Raw genomic sequence first — 18,179 nt, 5'->3', positions numbered from 1 at the left:
TGTAAGAATTATCTTTTGCGATCAAACTGAATCTACTATAGGCTACGAAATTATATATTATCAAAATTTTATCTACATACCCCCTCCGCATTAAAGCCATTTTGTCTCTGTGGAGTATAACATATAGATAGATACCTAGGTCATATATGGGACTTAATATGTTGAGGTATAATGCCATGAGAAGGGTACGTGTTTTATTGGAAAATGAAGTCTATTCAGTAAAGTCTACTCTTTGGAACCAGCTGACCTGTATAAGCTGGCCTGTTATGTAAAGTATAGTCTGTCATCAATATATATATACCTATTTTGTAGGTGTGTTTTTTTCATTTAAAATTTTCAGACGATTTCTTTGATAATTCCAACAGTTAAACTTACCATATTTTCTGTTATACTAATGTTGTACTTATCTAGCTTATCTAGGATGCATACATGGCTCCTGTCCTTGGAGACTGTTTTGTATACGTCTTCTTTGCGCCAAAGTTTGCCAAACATGTCATATATATATACATATGTATGAGGGGAGAATTCACTTATGGTCAATTTGATCAAATATACTTGGGTTCCAGATTTTGGACATACTTATGCCTTGTAAGCTTGATATTTTTTTACTTTTCTTTTTAATGTTACCCATCGTTCTGCGTGTTTGGTTACTTACGTATAAAAAGTGTGTATTCCAGGTCAAGTTCGATGATATATGGTTACACCACGGACTTAGATAATCTAATTCCGTGGTTACACCAAGATATTTAGCATATGGGGTAGATTCTTGGCCAATTTAGCTGAACGGCATTTTCGTCCTTATAATTCCCTATACCCACCTTTCCCCATACCTAGCTGTAACATACTCAAGTCCTTTTGAAGCATATTAATTTCCGCCTTGTGGTTGGTTACCGCAAGGCAGACGGCAGTGTCGTGCGCAAAAACACACGCTGTAGATGTAAGGGTCAGTGGCAAAGCATTTATGTATACAATAAAACTACATTATCGTCCCGATGGAGCAACGAGTGTTATCTGGATTTCTGATGATATATCGCCTTTACTGATTACTTGCTGTGTTCTTTCTGTGAGAGTACCTCGGATCAACTCGAGAGTGTGGTGCCTAATCCCATACTGATGAAGTTTGAAAAGAAGTTTTACTAATTACATATTGCGCAAGTTCTCCGTTCAGAGAGTAAAACTTAATTCACGTGCTCAAAATAAAAATATATCTTCTCGTTAAAGTGCTATGGCGGGTTGCTACGCGTATTTCCCCAAAGGTGAGACCGTGCCACCCTGTATTGTTATGGCGCGTCCTCAGGTATATATTTATACAGGTAGCTCTGTCGGAATCCTGTGTCTAAATTCAAGGCCATGGCTATTGATGCATGCGTTTCACGATAAAGACTCAACAAAATACTTATTTCGCGTTATTTCTTTGAATTTAAAACAAACAATCATTACCAACAAGTTTGAAAGAATTTTATTATCATTACTACTGCCTGCGTCATGCCGTTACCTGCCTTCTTACAAAACACACATCTTGATTTTGTTTTTCCTGCACCTATGAATGGCAAAATGATATATATAATTTTCGAATAGCATGTCTTACGCGTGTATTGCGATCCTTCTTTTGTGCTGCAGTCTTTCTGCGTTTCAAACAAATTAAATGTTATCCTCAACGATGAATTTTCCCGTATTCACTTCATATTGTTTGTTTGGCCTTCTTTTATTCTGACGCACATTTGTTTTTGTATTCCAGCATCATTTGTTTGTATTTAAATAATAGATAAATTTACTAGTGCCAATTGGAGGGTAAAACATTTCATAAATATCTTTTAAGATCGATGTCTTATTTACAAAGCGTTGCTGTAATGTACACGTGTACAGGGATTTGTTGACATGATTCAATAGAAGATAAATCAATAGATATGTAATTAGAATATAAACAAAATGTACTATTGATTTGAAAAATATTTTATTAATTGATTAAACGTAATTAAGGATGTTTTGCAAGTGGTCACCAATGCTAACATATAATGCTGAAATCTGGTCCATGGTTATGTACATGTATCAACATTTCATTAATTCTAAAATGAGAGCAGAGAACATGTTTAGTTTAAACATATTTTATTGTACAAATATACAAATGGATCGGACAACAAGTTATTACAACTTAATAGAGTCCTCTCCTCAATACATATTGTAAAAATAGTGTATATGTTTTTGAGAAAAGGGAAAAGATAGGTTGAGGAAGGAACTGTGGGGTGGGAGGGGGTGGGGGTGATGGAGGGGAGGGGTGTTACCTAGAAAAGTAAACGTGTAAACTGAGAAATCGATCCGCATTTGAATCAATTATAAATTATACAGATTTCATGACATGCATCCTGGTAGAGTTCTTTCAAAATGAACAGAATCAATGTAACAAATAAATCAGGCAAAATAATGAAATACAATTTCATAAACACATAACAACTTAAATAAAAATAGAAAATGAATTATTACTGTCAAAACCTATTGCTGGATTTGATGTAATGATGCACATGTCTGAAGATACTTATGTTGTTTTTCTACCGAAAGTTGACTATTTCCAAACAAAAGTAGTTCTAAATTAAAATCAACATGCAAGGCATTCAAATTTTGGAGCAGTGTATGACTTTCGTTGTTAAAAAGTAAGCACTCACAAAAAAGTGAAAGGCATTTTCACAGGGATGGCCACAATAACAAACTGGACTATCAACCAGATTTACTCTAAAAAGATCATAGTTAAGTGGACTACACTGATGTCTAAGTTTAGTATGCAAAATGTTCAATTTACGTTCACCGAAACCTAAGTAAATTGGTGGAGGAGATTGTACAGAATGTAATGAGGCCAATGATCGTACTGAAAGGTCCAATGAATTCCAACCGCGAAGAGTTGAAGGTATAAAAGATTAATTTGTTAGAGAAAGCCTGAAAGGACGAATTATATAATCATCATTGTTTCTAAGGGTATAACGGTTATTTTCTGCAACGGAAGATTGCAATAGAGAATTTAAATAGTCTGGAGTTAATTTGTTGTGCATTTTATACAAAAGTTGGAGTTTTCTGCATTTTCTTCTATTCGAAAGAGAACATGTTATAAGGTATCTTTAAAAAAAACATCATATGTAAATCACCATTTGAACAAATTCATCGTAAATTCTGTCAGCAACTCAGGGGTTGCGGAAACGTTGAGTAAATCAGACGTGTTGAATTGAGCTGGACCTACAAGCATATAGGTAACTCAGTAGAAATGAGTCACAATCTTAAACACTCCATACAATTTCACATGAACGTGGCACATATTCATGAAAAAGCTACCACTACATGACATACTAAATATAATCAAGGAGGTCAGGATGAACCTCGTCTAGAAATCACTTATCACTGTTATAGTCTGCGGAAGAGCTAGAACTGTACCCTGACCATTGCCAGCTTACTTAATCACTTCGTGAAAGATAATGGCAATGGTCCAACACCTGCCGTTGGAATCAAACTAAACGTAAAAGGGTTACTTTGCTCATATTCGGGAATACAATTTGAACATCACAGCGATATAGGAAACACGTTTAGAAAAGTGTTAAAGCAATGTCAATGAGCGCCGAGAATTGGGAGTTGGTTTACCTTTACAACCAAACACTGGCAATTCATTGACAACACAAGGAAGACTGACGGATTGGGTGTATATATATGATTATTTCGTTAGCTTGGGTGCTAGACAGACTGTGGACTTGAAATTTATAAGCTGAACTTTGGTAACGTTAAAGAGTTTTACGATCATCTTTCCTCTTTTGCTGTATTTCACATATGTTTCTAAAAATACAACTTTAGCAGTGCAGAACAGTCGATCCAGCCTTCGGCTGCCCCGAATTTGTTTTGAGACATACATTTTTTTCGTCCTTTAGTACCATTGATGGGCCAAAACTTGCCGAAATAGCCATATTCTTCAGTAACAATTTACTTTGTTCGGCTTCCTGCATCGATTTACTGATTTAAACAAAAAGAGATAGTTCCTTATTTCTTATTCTAGTGATTTTTATCATAAAGCTGGTTGACTATGCTTGTCGACTATCATGGAGGCACGGTAGTCTAGTGGTAGGACGCCGGGCTCGTGACCGAAGGGTTGCGGGTTAAAGGCACGGCACGGCACTGTCTTGTATCTTTGACCAAGATACTTTACTCCGCTTGTTCCAGCCTGCTCAGCTGTAAATGAGTACGTGGTTGGGCAGTGCTAGAACTGTTGAATGCTAGCTGTGAGCACCGAAATGGCAGCTCCGGCTGTATGCTCCCCAGGGAGTTGAGAAAGGCATTGGCTGGGTGCAAAGGCCCTATAACCACAGATAATAATTTGTGAACCGCTTTGAAACTTTCAGTTTAAAAACAAATGATTTGTTGGATTACTTCAGACATGGCTTTGTCATTGATTTGACCTTTAGTGCATATGATGAGCATTAATTGACGAAATAACCATATGGTGCAGTACTTCTTTTTACTTTGTTTAGCTTTCTACAAACAATGTTTTCAAATAGATAATTCATTTCACAACAATGTGCTTACCTCTGCTGGTTGGCAGAATCTCAGCCTCCAAGGTTGGCATTAACCATGTAGGTGGAATTTATTCCGGAATGGTTAACATGAAAAGATAGTTTAAGTATAATATTTTTGTTTTTATAAATGTTTCATTTGCAGCTGTTTTCAATACGGTATAGTCATACATTCAATCAAACATCTTTCATACCAAAACAAAGTTTATGTATATTAATATTCAAGCTGGATATGTATCATCAGTAATATAACGCAACCTATTGATATTTGATATACATGGTATATATAAAGATTTCTACTTTCCAAGGGGAAAAAATGAAAAGAAAGAAAATGAAAAACAAAAAGACAAAAGAAGAATGAAGCATTGAGATAAAAAGAAAAAGAAGAAATTAACAGAGAAAGACAGTCTAAGAGAAAAACAACCCAGCTGATTAAGTATACATTTAATGTTGCAGTCTAAAGTTGTAAATTATTACATGATAGAGGGATGATAGGCACCATCCCCTTATCGGTATATTCTACGTATATTTCGAAACACTACTAAAGACTTTTTGTTAAGTTCTAATTTGATGGCAATGTGGTGTTATACAAAGCTTATTTTGTTTGGCCTTGTACGTCTACAGACTATGCTTTTAAATATGTGCTTCAAATTTTCCCCATTTCCAGTAACTATTTTACAACGGCGTTCAACACTGTTTACTGTGAAGGACAGGACACCATGTCCAAACTGCGATAGCTTTATTCATGCATCACCATTATCCATGCTTAATGCTGCATTCAACAGGGGTGACCCAGAAGTCAGCAGCACATACCGGACTGGTGTAGAGATAATTGACTTACCGCACTTCAAAGCTGTCACCAAAGGAGAAGACTAAACAGAAGTAATGCAACACACATTACCATAAACAAAACAGCATGTTGAATCATTATATCTGGAAGCACGACCCTTACCTCAGATTCTGACAATCACTTACCTACGCAGTGCATTGTCAAGAACAGTGCACATGGATAACCAAATCAATGGTGGAATATCTAAAGCTTGTGTCGGAAGACGATTTGACGTTCAGTACTAACCCGGATCCTTTCCGTATACATGTACTGCATACCGATACATTTTTGAAGCATTTTAACTGACCTTCGTAATAATAGCGAATTTAGCATGGCATTGCATATTACATGTGGAGGGCGATTATGGATTTACCAGTGAAGAGTAACCGTTTGACTGGGTGAATATTGATTTACCAGTGAAGAGTAACCGTTTGACTGGGTGAATATTAATTTACCAGTGAAGAGTAAACGTTTGACTGGGTGAATATTGATTTACCAGTGAAGAGTAACCGTTTGACTGGGTGAATATGGATTTTACCATGAAGAGTAACCGTTTGACTGGGTGAATATTAATTTACCAGTGAAGAGTAACCGTTTGACTGGGTGAATATGGATTTAATCAGTAAAGAGTAACCGTTTGATTGTGTTAATATGGATTTAATCAGTGAAGGAAGAAATTTATGCTGAGTGTGGTATTCATATACATGTGCCGGGAATACTATTATGTAACGAAGAAGAGGAGAGTCGAGTGAACACGATCGACATAGGGGAGACTTGATTCCATTACAAACTATTCAACAACATATTTAAATATATAGATATTATCCCCATACGTGAATACAACAGCTCAAAAAAAGTTTGTGGTTGATAATCTCTTGATTAATGAATTTTGTTCGATTTTCCCATCCATAGAACAGTGTCTTCAAGAAAAAACGCCATTTTGTGCATTTTCCTGATCCTAGTACGGGGTACTTCAGCGTGGTATACACACACGTTTTCATGTATAATTGCTCAATTAGGAAACTATGCATTTTGATCGATTCATATTTGGAATTTTTATTGTTAGAACGCAGTTTCGCGAATAACTAGTAAAACATTGCGCTCAACAACAAACACGATGACCTCATTTGTCCGCAAAGATTGAGGAGGACATCGATAATCAAACATATACAAAATGTACCTACAACGAAGTCTTCAGTGATTGGTAAGGTTTGTTTTGCTTTTTATCTGGTTCTGGGTGCAAAATAGTGAAAAAATAGTGAGATACCGGAAATAACGAATGGAATAAAGGAACAGAGAACCACTGCACCAGTTAAAGAAGTATTCCACTTCAGAGGTCCTTATTTGGTGTATCCCTTTTGAATATCAGATGAAGCAACAACACTGATTTTCAGGCTAGAGTTACTTCCCTTGACAATGTATGCGTATTTAATTTTATGTATGCATTTATGGTTTCTGTGTAGGGATGTCATCAGAAAGGTCCAGAGGACGACAACTTAAGTTTTTGTTATTATTTTTTGTTTATTCATATTTTCATAGACTAAATTTCGAACACTTTAATTTTGTAAAATGCATCGCAAGATTTATATGGATACTCGTGTAGAGAATGACTTGTACAAATATAACATGATAGTGATAGTGACAGTTATATTTGTGACGGTACCCTTTACCTAAACGTCAATCGGAACGTTCCTATATTTAGGTACGATCATAGTACCATTAAATATTTGTTGATTTAGTACATTATAATGCTAAATGTTACTAAGAAATATAGACAAAAAATCAGAAGTTGTTTGTACTTTTTTATTTAGGCTTTTTATTCTTTATTAGGCAAACAGCGTCAGCACTTTTATGATACTAGATACAAATAGGTTTGTCAAAATAAATCACATTAAAATTCAAAATTATTTACAATTTAAATAAATCAGAACTAAACAAATAAACAACCTTAAAATAAAATCTGGTCAAAAGGATCGACTCCTTACCCCATAATAGTCCTGTTGGTATAAAATTAGTCCGAACTATTCTGACGTTTTATCAATATGAAAAATGTCGATAAAACGTCAGAATAATTCGGACTAGTATAAAATATAAGTTAGATTTATGTCAAATAGCAGTTCTAAGTTTGTTGTATTAAGATATAGCTACAAAAGTTAAAACTAGTTATAGAAAAAAATGTTCCAATAATATTATAACATTAAAGATTAAATTGTTGAATTATTTTAATCCTAAATCAGTTTTCCTACTCCACGCGATAAATGGAAAACTCAAGTATATAGTATTGACAAGTATGAACTACTACTGTATATCACAAGCAAAGCAACAGGACATGGTAGAAAAGTGAAATATAGCACCATACTCGATATTTCCATTTGCTATCCTTATATCATGAACATGAGAGTTGAATGCTGCTTAACTTTTCATTTCATCACACTATTCAAAGGTTGGTTAACACACACCAGTGGTTATTAACATGTTCAATTATTGCCTCTAAGAACCATAAGTTTTCAAAGAAATATCATTCCTCAAAACATATCAATCTGTCTCAATAAATCATGGCAGTAAAATGATATTGGATCCCCTTGGTTTTGTTTCATATATACTTTGACTTCTCATTAACCACTGATAAAATGTAAATCAACTAAGGCATTTGTTGAAAGAGTTATACCAGCACTTTAATTCGTCTAAACGGGAAGTACGTCATAATTCCCTGGGATAGACGATTTGTTTTGTTTATCATGTAACCGGTCATACGTAATATCTCGTGTTGTGTCGTAAGGTTCATCAACTATAACACTGACGTTCCTCGTCCCAGAACCAAGTGAGTCGTATGTGTCAGTTGTCCCTGTTTGTTTGTCTGTGTCCGGTGTTGGGTGTCTACAATGGTCGTATCTGTCCACATCGTCCTCAATAGTAACATAATCTCCTGGTAACTCCGCCCTCCTTACCGTTCGGTTACTAACGTCACCCCCAGAAGTTATATCAGTGTAGACATGGTCACCGGATATGACATTTGTCACCTGTGTAAAAGGAAGATGTTTTAAATACACTAAGCTGGATATTTCCAATTCCATGTACGTTAACGACGCTGTATAGGATATCATCTCTTATTAACGGCGATCTCTCGTTTGTCATGATTTCCAACCCACACACGCGTAACATTAACAAGGCGACTTACTATTCATAATGAATATAAATAATCCAATCCGTTATATAGATACACCCTTGGAATATTATCATTAAAAAGATCAAAGAATCAAAGATACGCGGTAAGCTTTTTGATTGATTTCAGGTATCAACATACTGACCAATTGCTAACTTAATAACTGTCGTTTGAATATTACAGAGGAGCTACCCCCAAAGGCAGCGAGCCTAACTTATCGCTGCTGCGCGATTCCCTTAGTTTTAATAAAAGTCTACCTGTAGCATCCGCAAGGTGTCGCGTAAATGGCCTTCAATTTTGTCACGAAATATTTGAAGATTGTAGAAAAGATATGCGAGTCGAAAATGAAATCATTGGGTTTCGAACATACGTGACCCTTGCTGTCGTGTTAAACGTTTTTTCTTTCTTTTTTTTCTGAAAAGTACAATGACTCTATAGTGTTCTTACCTTTTTGTTGTCATCGTTCTTGTTTCCTTTATCATTGCTGTGCCTAAAACGACATTGTCAATAAAACATGCAAAAAACGTCAGTTATTAATACACAACAAAGATTATCAACAGAAATGTCAAGATAGAATTGTCTTCATGTAATATTTATAATTATATGTTAATAGTTTTGAATATGATAATAAGAATAGTTAAAATGCATTAACATAATTGACGATCACTAAAGCACTTTACAGGCGTGCAAGCTTGGACATGGTGGTACCCGTTTAATACGACTAACTTTTTAATCATTAGTCTGTGACTTCATGTACCATTCCAGGGGTTAAGCTCACGTTCGCTCTCTGTTTCCTTGGAATATGTCATAGCAAAATTGAAGACACGCTAATATCTTTTTGATTTGTCTAAGGTAAAACAACCTGAGCAGTATCTAGGCTGATACCTATCATTTGAAGGTTACAGAGGAGCGACACCCGACTTCAAAGCTATTCAATTTTACAGTTACGCGACCGACATATTCTTTTGATGTACATGAGCATGATGGACACTATAGGAAGTACGTACGGCGACACCAATGGATATTTTTCATGAGATACTGTACAATTGTTTTGGTGCAAACGTTTTGGAATACACATGACGTATTCATCCCACCCTTCGTAATACACATGTTTTTCTTGTCGTATTTTCGTGTCGTTATTTCCGTATTGCGTATCGGGCATTCCAATACCGTAGTGTTAATTATAGTAACAGCGGATACAAAATAGTACACGTGCGTGACGATGATATGTCAACACCCGATATCGAGACTAAAACTGGGAAATGTGTAAACACACGTACTTCAGAAATAGAGCTTATGATATAAAGACATAAACTAACTCACGGGGGGACAAACTGACATACATGTAAGACTAGACGTCTTCAACAAGGTCATTTATGAAGGAGGCGCATGGAATGCAGACTGATGTATTTTATTTACCGACCTCACATGTACATATCACGTGCTAACACTAGTTCACAAGCTCGGGGTCGCTACGATTTTTGTTGTCGAGCGAGTTACGCTCTGTCAGGTAAATCGTTTCACAAATGCAATTACAAATTAGTGAAAATAGTGTTTTGTAAAATATCAAGATCCCTATAAATTGCAAGTGCATGTGCGTGCACGTGGTAACGGCAAACCATGCGATAGCCTTAAATATACCATGCGTAAGCGGGCTATGGAATGATGTCCAAAGTGTACATGATTGAGAGTAATTTTTGTTCCATAAGAGAACAATAAATTGACAATTCTAATCATAATTTAATTAATTTCTTCGTTTTTGATACATGCAAATACAATAACTGTCATTGTATAAATTTTATCTCTCTGTAAAAAGTTCCGACTTTTTTTAAGGCAGACAACTCCCACATCAGGATCAAAATTATTTTAAAATGTAAAATAAATGAATTATGAAGACTTTGTGTATGTTTGGTTCAATTGTTCATTCTGTTTGTATGAAACTATGTGTCCTGTTTGCTTTTAGCTTGTATAGCTTGTATATAATAACCTTTATCCGTTCAATTTCAATAAAAAACACTTTGTGTAACGCGTTATAATTTAATTTTGCCTATCTCCCCCATAATAATTGTTTTGGTATATATCGTATATACCTAAAAAGAAAAACTGATGACGGAACTACTTTTTACACTTCAGAATGCAAAACTACAACGCAGCTTTTTTTTTTAGCGCAATTGTTTAGTTTACGTAAAAAAATAATAAATCTTTAACTGTGCATTTACAACGTGTTTGTCTACTTTTTAAAATTAAATGATAAAGAATGCCCAAGATTTTGTTTTGGTATATACGTTATATACCGAAACAAACCTGTGCACCTATTTTTCGGTATATACCGTATATACCAAAACAAAATCTTGGTCATTCCTTTATTAGATATTTTATGATAAACAAAATATTTGTAGGGTTGATGAAGCACTGCTTGTTTTTATTATTTTATTGTTGCAGTAGTGTTGAACAATGCCACATACTCCAAAAATGTGAAAGTGTTAAAATTGTATGTTTTACAAATACATCCCCAGTTTATCGGAATGCTTAGATTTTTATAAAGTCATATTTACATAGTGACATGACCATTATGTGAAACGTTCATTGAATTCCGCTGTTTAATTGCGAAAGGGTGGAGCCCCCTTAATATGGTTAACGTCTTACATCATTAATGATGATTATGAACATTTGGAAGAGATGCAGCATTACATAGGTTAAGAAAACTACTTTTATTTTTATTTAGGATAAATTGTTTTTAAATGAGATGACTTATTTTGTTGTTTCTGTATGTCTTCCATATGATTTATTTATTTGTTTCGGATTCCTGAAGTGTTGTGTATTTAGGAAAAGACATTTTGGTATGGTGTATGAAATATGAGTGTCTGTAAGAGTCTTTGGAGAGAAAGATAAGTCTCTGTAGGTTATGACCGTATCGTTTCTGGGGTCTCCGGGTATGAGGATGTTTTGTATTTATTGCAACTTTAATTGTTGGTGTTTTATTTCGTTGAACGGTATGGGGTATATATTTTTGTTCTGCCTGTTTGCGGTTGCCGTTGAAGTTCGTGGTGTAATTTGTCTGTTACTGAGCTTGTGTTATGGAATTTGTTGTTGACAGAGAGTGCTCTCTTCTTGGTATCTCTTTTATAATTCGCTTAGGTTCTTTGTATAGTATGGGTCCAAGTCTGAAGAAAATGTGCTGTCATATGCGAATAGCCAAAGTGTGTTTTGTGCAACCTTGAAAATCATTGATGTGTAGGAGGAAGAGGACTGGGTCTAAGCAATCCAGATGTTGTGGATGATTGTGCTTAATATTGCAGGCACTGCTCCTTAATGTAGGAATACATCTGTTGAATGTTTTTTTTGTGTCTATATATTATAAGTGTTTTGCATATTCCCTTCTGAAAGAGAAGTGAGTCATATACGTTTCGTGCCATCTGTGCTGAAAAGTAAAGGCACTGCCACTGAAAGGATTACAACTGTTGAATGAAATTTTGATATTGCATTACTATTCAAATTTGAGGTGTATTTTTCATTAAAGGAACAAAAAGGACATCATAGGCCAGCAAGCTCCTAATTTGATCATGACGTCACAATGCTTATTTTCTTTTCTTTTTATTGTTGTTATTGTTCCGAATAATGCCACACACCAGACAAATGTTTTGGGATATTTTCCCCCAAAAAACCCAGTCAATTGGAATTCTTAGATTTTCATAACAACAGTTCTACATAGTTGCATATTCATTATGTTAAACTTTCATCGAATTCTACTGGCTAATTGCAAAAGGGTGGAGCCTCCTTAAGATTAAAATACACAATAATTATGGTGCTATAACTCGCAACAAATTGAGGTACAGGAAAATAAACCAATTATGTAGAACGAAAGTATAACAACATAAATACACACATGAATTCGACATGGAGCTTACTTTTGTCGACGATAGTACAACATCACCATGACGACCACCACTATAACGACAAGTCCACTCCCGACAGCTAGTCCTATTGTAAGTGCATTTGGATCGTCATTCCCGTCGTCAGGTTGTCGAAAAGGAGTCTGTAACGGGGTGATCCTAGTTGTTGGTGCGTCCACAGGAGGAGGAAAGGGGGGGAATGGATGAGTGGATACAGTAGGCACCAGCGGGGGAGGATCAGTCTCGTTGTCGTCTACAGATGGATTTACTGTGAAAATAATCACAGAATGCCATTATAGCGGAATTATCACATCTCGTAATTGGTTTCTTTTTTGAACTTTTCTTTTTGAGAACAAAACGTTCCAAATATACCTACCCTATCTCAGTTGTATTCAATCCCCCCTCCCCCTTTCTCTCTTTCTTTTGTATTGGTATCATTTTTAACATTAATTGTACATATCATTTCTTTCAATACTTTTATCATGTATACATTTTAAACCGTTTCGAAATATATGTTGAAGTTAAGATTAATCACAAAAAGTACTCATAGATATTAAGACATACAGTGTTGCAGCCACTAGACAAAATATATTTATGACAATCCATCATTTTAAACCGTTTCGAAATATATGTTGAAGTTCAGATTAATCACAAAAAGTACTCATAGATATTAAGACATACAGTGTTGCAGCCACTAGACAAAATATATTTATGACAATCCATCATTGATAGGGAAGATGTCATCAGTTGTCGTGATGCATCAATATCGCTCTCTTATTCCGCACATTTGTTAAAGACATTTGGCGTTGTGGTAGTGAATATATACAATTATGCAAGAATAAATGAAAAAACCAATTTTGGAGAGATGTTTTTAGATCATGGTATAAATACATTTTGCGAAAGGACAACTTAGGAAAGGATGAGTTACTCTTGAAAATACCACTTTGGTATGACAAAAACATATGTATTGGGGGAAAACATTTTTTTACAGGGATTGGTACAAGAAAGGCGTGGTTAACATATATGATGTTTTAAAAGATGCTTCTGCAGGTTCTTTTTATTCCCTTAACGAGTTTTCACTTAAATATCAGATTGTGACAAATTTTCTGCAGTACCACAGCTTCACATCTTCGATAAAGGGGTTTATCTCAGCTTATGATCTAACTAAATCAAACATAGTTGCCCCCTTTATACCAGTAAACATACAACCTTTTTTTTCAAGTGTGCCAGAGGTTCGAAAATGTTTTATAATGACTTGATTAGGAATAATGCAAAACCAACTGGTAAAATTAAATGGAACCAAAACTTTGATGATATTATTGATACAGAGTGGGCAAAAAATTTCAAAATTCCTTCCAAGCTACAAAAAATACAAAGCTTCAGTGGTTCATCACATCCTGACAACAAATTCTTTCCTTTGTAAAATTGGCCTGGTTACCTCCCCTCTTTGTATTTTATGTAATTCTGAAAGATAAACTATCACTCATATTTTGTGGGAATGTAATGAAGTACAGAATTTACTACAAAGTTTTAAAATGCTATTACAAGTATTACTTATTCCTTTTTCAATAAACAAAAAATCTTTTCTCTTTGGATTGCTATCTTTTAATCATCCTCCTGTCAACAGGGTTGATAATGAAATTATCTTTATTATCAAGCAGTACATATACAGAATGAGGTGTTGACACAATTCTTTTACATATAAATTCATTAATTAACAAAATTAAAGACAATTATAGAGTTCAAAAATATATTGCAACTGGTAAGGGCGACTCTGCGAAGGAAAAATTTGATATAGAATGGCGTAAATGGAAAAAGTTAATTGATTTATAATATAGTGTACTCTTGCTGTTTTTTACTTGTAAATTACTATTATTAGTACCAGTGTTATTGATGTTTATATATCAAGTACTGAAGTAGGCTTCTCCCAGCCCTTGACAAAGCTGAAAATAGTATGTCTTGTCTACCTTCCAACCTTTTCTTTCACTTTGTTTCTATATATTTTTTTTTCTCTATTTTTTTCTTTCCTTTCTTTAAACGTCTTTAATTCTTCCTACTTTCTTTTGTTTGTCCAGTCAATAAAGTGCAATATACATTCATGTAAATCTGACCTTACTTATCACTGCAGGTATACAATAGACATGTAAATCTGACCTTACTTATCACTGCAGGTATACAATAGACAATTTATTGTTTATTTGTTTTGTTACTGCTCCCTCAACTTTATGTGTATGATGTCAGGATGTCAGAGTCATGTGACATGTGAAAGGTGATCAAAATATAATGTGTAGGAATGATGAGATAGAGTATGGATGACATGCGTTAATGAATGATGCTGATGAGGATGTGATGAAATCATGCCTTGCATATTTTTTTGTTCTTGTTTTCTTGATAATAACAGCGAGGATGATGATCACATGTACATGATGCGAGTATTTATGGTAATGACCAGTGTTGATTTGTATTTTTTTTCTGATTATGACGATACAATGACATTATGATGAATCGAAAATGAAAGGAAGAATATTGAATGATATTACTGTAATATTACTTTGATAATGATGATGATGATGTTGATGATGATGATGATGAATGATGATGATGATGATGATGATGATGATGATGTTGATGCATTGTATGTAATATGATGAGATGTTATTTTATATATATATATAAAAAAAAAAAGAAGTGGTGATGAGTATGATGATGAGGATGATGCATGTCTGTGAGATGTGTTGGTAATGAGGCTATTGTTTATGATGGATGATGCTTGATGAATGATGATTATGATATCTGCTAATTTGATGAAGATGTATATTGCACATAAAATTGAAAATAAAATAAAAAGTTACAAAAAAAAACCCACCTATATTTTGGCGATATAAAGGGCTTTGTGCTACAGCAAGGGGAACGTATAAACCGATTCTTTATAAAATGAAAATGAGACCTTGATTCAATTCACATCTATCAAATTTTGAAATTAAAAATCCTAACTCCTTGAGTGATGAATTATCATGATGAATTATCTATGCAAATCTAACTATTAGAATACGAAATGTGATCTTATTATTAATTTTGCACAGAAATTATTTTGCCTCGTCTTTTATAATTATGTATTAAGATCTAGCAACCCCCCCCCGTTTTTTTCAATCAAAAGTAGTAGATAAGTTAAATTATCTTGGGATGTTATCGAATAACAATTAAAAAATAGAGAAACTAAATAGCTGACCAGAGTAGATGCCCTTTCGTCTTCTAAATTAATGAATTCAAACTATTTTAACATTGAAACTCGTATATGAAAAAAACCTAAAAGCGTATTTGTTGAGTAGGCAAACACTTAACATATCTTAAAACCTTAAATTGTACCGGAAAACACAATTAGGGATACTTACGTGTGTCTGTGCATGCTTTGAATGTTGCTGAACATCCCTCACGAACATGAATAAAACTGTCATTATGGCCGAAATCATGTCCCCGATAACAAATTCTTGGTTGCATCATAGTGTCATTTTTAATGTAGATACACTTGATAGGACGAAAGCGAGTTGGGACTGGACACGATTTATTTTGATAGTTAGTAAGATGAAAACGACTGTGACATTGAACCTTTGTACAAACAAGCGACTCTGTGAAAATATAATGATTGCATATGAATTAATTATTACATTAACATTGTATTATTGATTGTCATATGTGGAATATCGTTGACGCTGCATACAAGTATGCTTGCATGCTTAACTAAAATATTTTAAAAACAATATTAAGAAATCGAATACGGTAAGAACATATATCATGCTGTACTCAGACAATTGATTATCAACTTTATAATAACAAAAACATTTAAATAACGAATTGACAATTTCAATAGTACTTTCTTGTAAATGTCTCCAAATAATAATTCAAATTGCGTGGGAACCTCAAATACATTCTGTGCTCATGTGTTTAATATGGATCTCGAGTATAATGTATCTTTTGGAATCGAATAGAGAAAAAATGAAACATACTATTAATTGTTACGTTATATCTACACAAGTCCTGATTTCAGGTAAAATTAACTTTTTTTTATTTATCATCATATACAAATCGAACTTTGCTTTCATAAAATGTACAGGTCACATGTGATAAGGTATTGAATGGCTTGCTACAAATAAATAATGGTAGATGTCAACACAAATATCAAGAGATGCAGGTTAAGGACATGTTTATTTATGGTTGCAATCATGACCGCATTGGGAAGCATTCTATGTTTCTCTGTGCGATATGAATATCGATGATTATGACCATAAGTGTGCCTTGTGGTTCCTTGTCACTTCCCCAGGTCTCATTCTGAGGAGGTGACCAAAGTTTACAAGGGCAAGAACCGCATACACCCTTTTCAAGTTTGTCCATATAAAGCTTTCCTTTTTACAAATTGTACACTTGGTAAATCAATTCTGAGTTCGTTGTTCACATTTTGGTATTTCCTTCTTGTCTGTCTCAAGCAGCACTGACATGCAATAAGAAAATATATTTACTACGTAACTCAATTGGTGCACAGAAATAATGCTCACCAGTAGCTAGATACAACAGTAGCAACAGACAGATACAACAGCAAAGAGAACACAATAGATCTGTGGACAGATGTATAACTACGGAATACAAACTAGATCTTTGGTCACCATAACGACAATCAAATGTAAAACTACGGAACACAAAATAGGTCTTAGGTCAGACAAATGTATAACTACGGAATACAAACTAGATCGTTGGTCACCATAACGACAATCAAATGTAAAACTACGGGACACAAAATAGATCTTAGGTCACTATAAAGACAGACAGATGTAAATCTACGGAACACAAAATAGCTCTTTGGTCACCATTACGACAGACAAATATAAAACTACGGAACACAAAGTAGATCTTTGGTCACCATCTCCACAGACAGATGTAAAAATACGGAACAAAAAATAGATCTTAGGTCACTATAACGGCAGACAGATGTAAAACTACAGAATACAAAATAGATATGTGGTCACCATAACGACAGCCAGATGTAAAACTACAGAATACAAAATAGATCTTTGGTGGGCAGGTCAACAGACAGATGTAAAACTAAGGAACACAAAATAGAGCTTTGGTCACCATATCGTCAGACAGATGTAAAAATACGGAACAAAAAATAGATCTTAGGTCACTATAACGTCAGACAGATGTAAAACTAAGGAACACAAAATAGAGCTTTGGTCACCATAAGATGTAAAACTACGGAACTTTGGTCACCATTACGACAGACAAATATAAAACTACGGAACATAAAATAGGTCTTAGGTCACTATAACGGCAGACAGATGTAAAACTAAGGAACACAAAATAGATTGCTGGTCACTATAACGACAGACAGATGTAAAACTACGGAACAAAAAATAGATCTTAGGTCACTATAACGACAGACAGATGTAAAACTACGGAACACAAAATAGATCTTTGGTCACCATAACGACAGACAGATCTAAAACTACGGAACAAAAAATAGATCTTAGGTCACTATAACGACAGACAGATGTAAAACTAAGGAACACAAAATAGGTCTTTGGTAACCATAACGACAGACAGATGTAAAACTACGGAACAAAAAATAGATTGCTGGTCACTATAACGACAGACAGATGTAAAACTACGGAACACAAAATAGATCTTTGGTCACCATATCGACAGACAGATGTAAAACTACGGAACACAAAATAGATCTTTGGTCACCATAACGACAGACA

General features: G+C 34.5%; 1 protein-coding gene across 1 annotated transcript in view; it reads right to left on the bottom strand.

The window, feature by feature from the left end:
• Positions 1-7,167: 7,167 nt before the first annotated feature.
• LOC110448395 overlaps positions 7,168-18,179 on the bottom strand; it is a 15,323-nt gene continuing 4,311 nt past the window's right edge. Inside the window, exons 2-4 of the mRNA XM_021494612.1 lie at positions 12,442-12,694; positions 8,981-9,023; positions 7,168-8,390 (exon numbers count right to left, since the gene is read on the bottom strand). Of these exons, the coding sequence (XP_021350287.1) occupies positions 8,055-8,390; positions 8,981-9,023; positions 12,442-12,694 (632 nt within the window). The 3' untranslated portion in view covers positions 7,168-8,054. The remainder of the gene's footprint in view (positions 8,391-8,980; positions 9,024-12,441; positions 12,695-18,179) is intronic.

The sequence above is a fragment of the Mizuhopecten yessoensis genome, unplaced genomic scaffold, assembly GCF_002113885.1.
Source record: "Mizuhopecten yessoensis strain PY_sf001 unplaced genomic scaffold, ASM211388v2 scaffold4033, whole genome shotgun sequence".
Classification (NCBI taxonomy): domain Eukaryota; kingdom Metazoa; phylum Mollusca; class Bivalvia; order Pectinida; family Pectinidae; genus Mizuhopecten; species Mizuhopecten yessoensis.
This window is presented reverse-complemented; position numbering and strand designations above follow the sequence as displayed.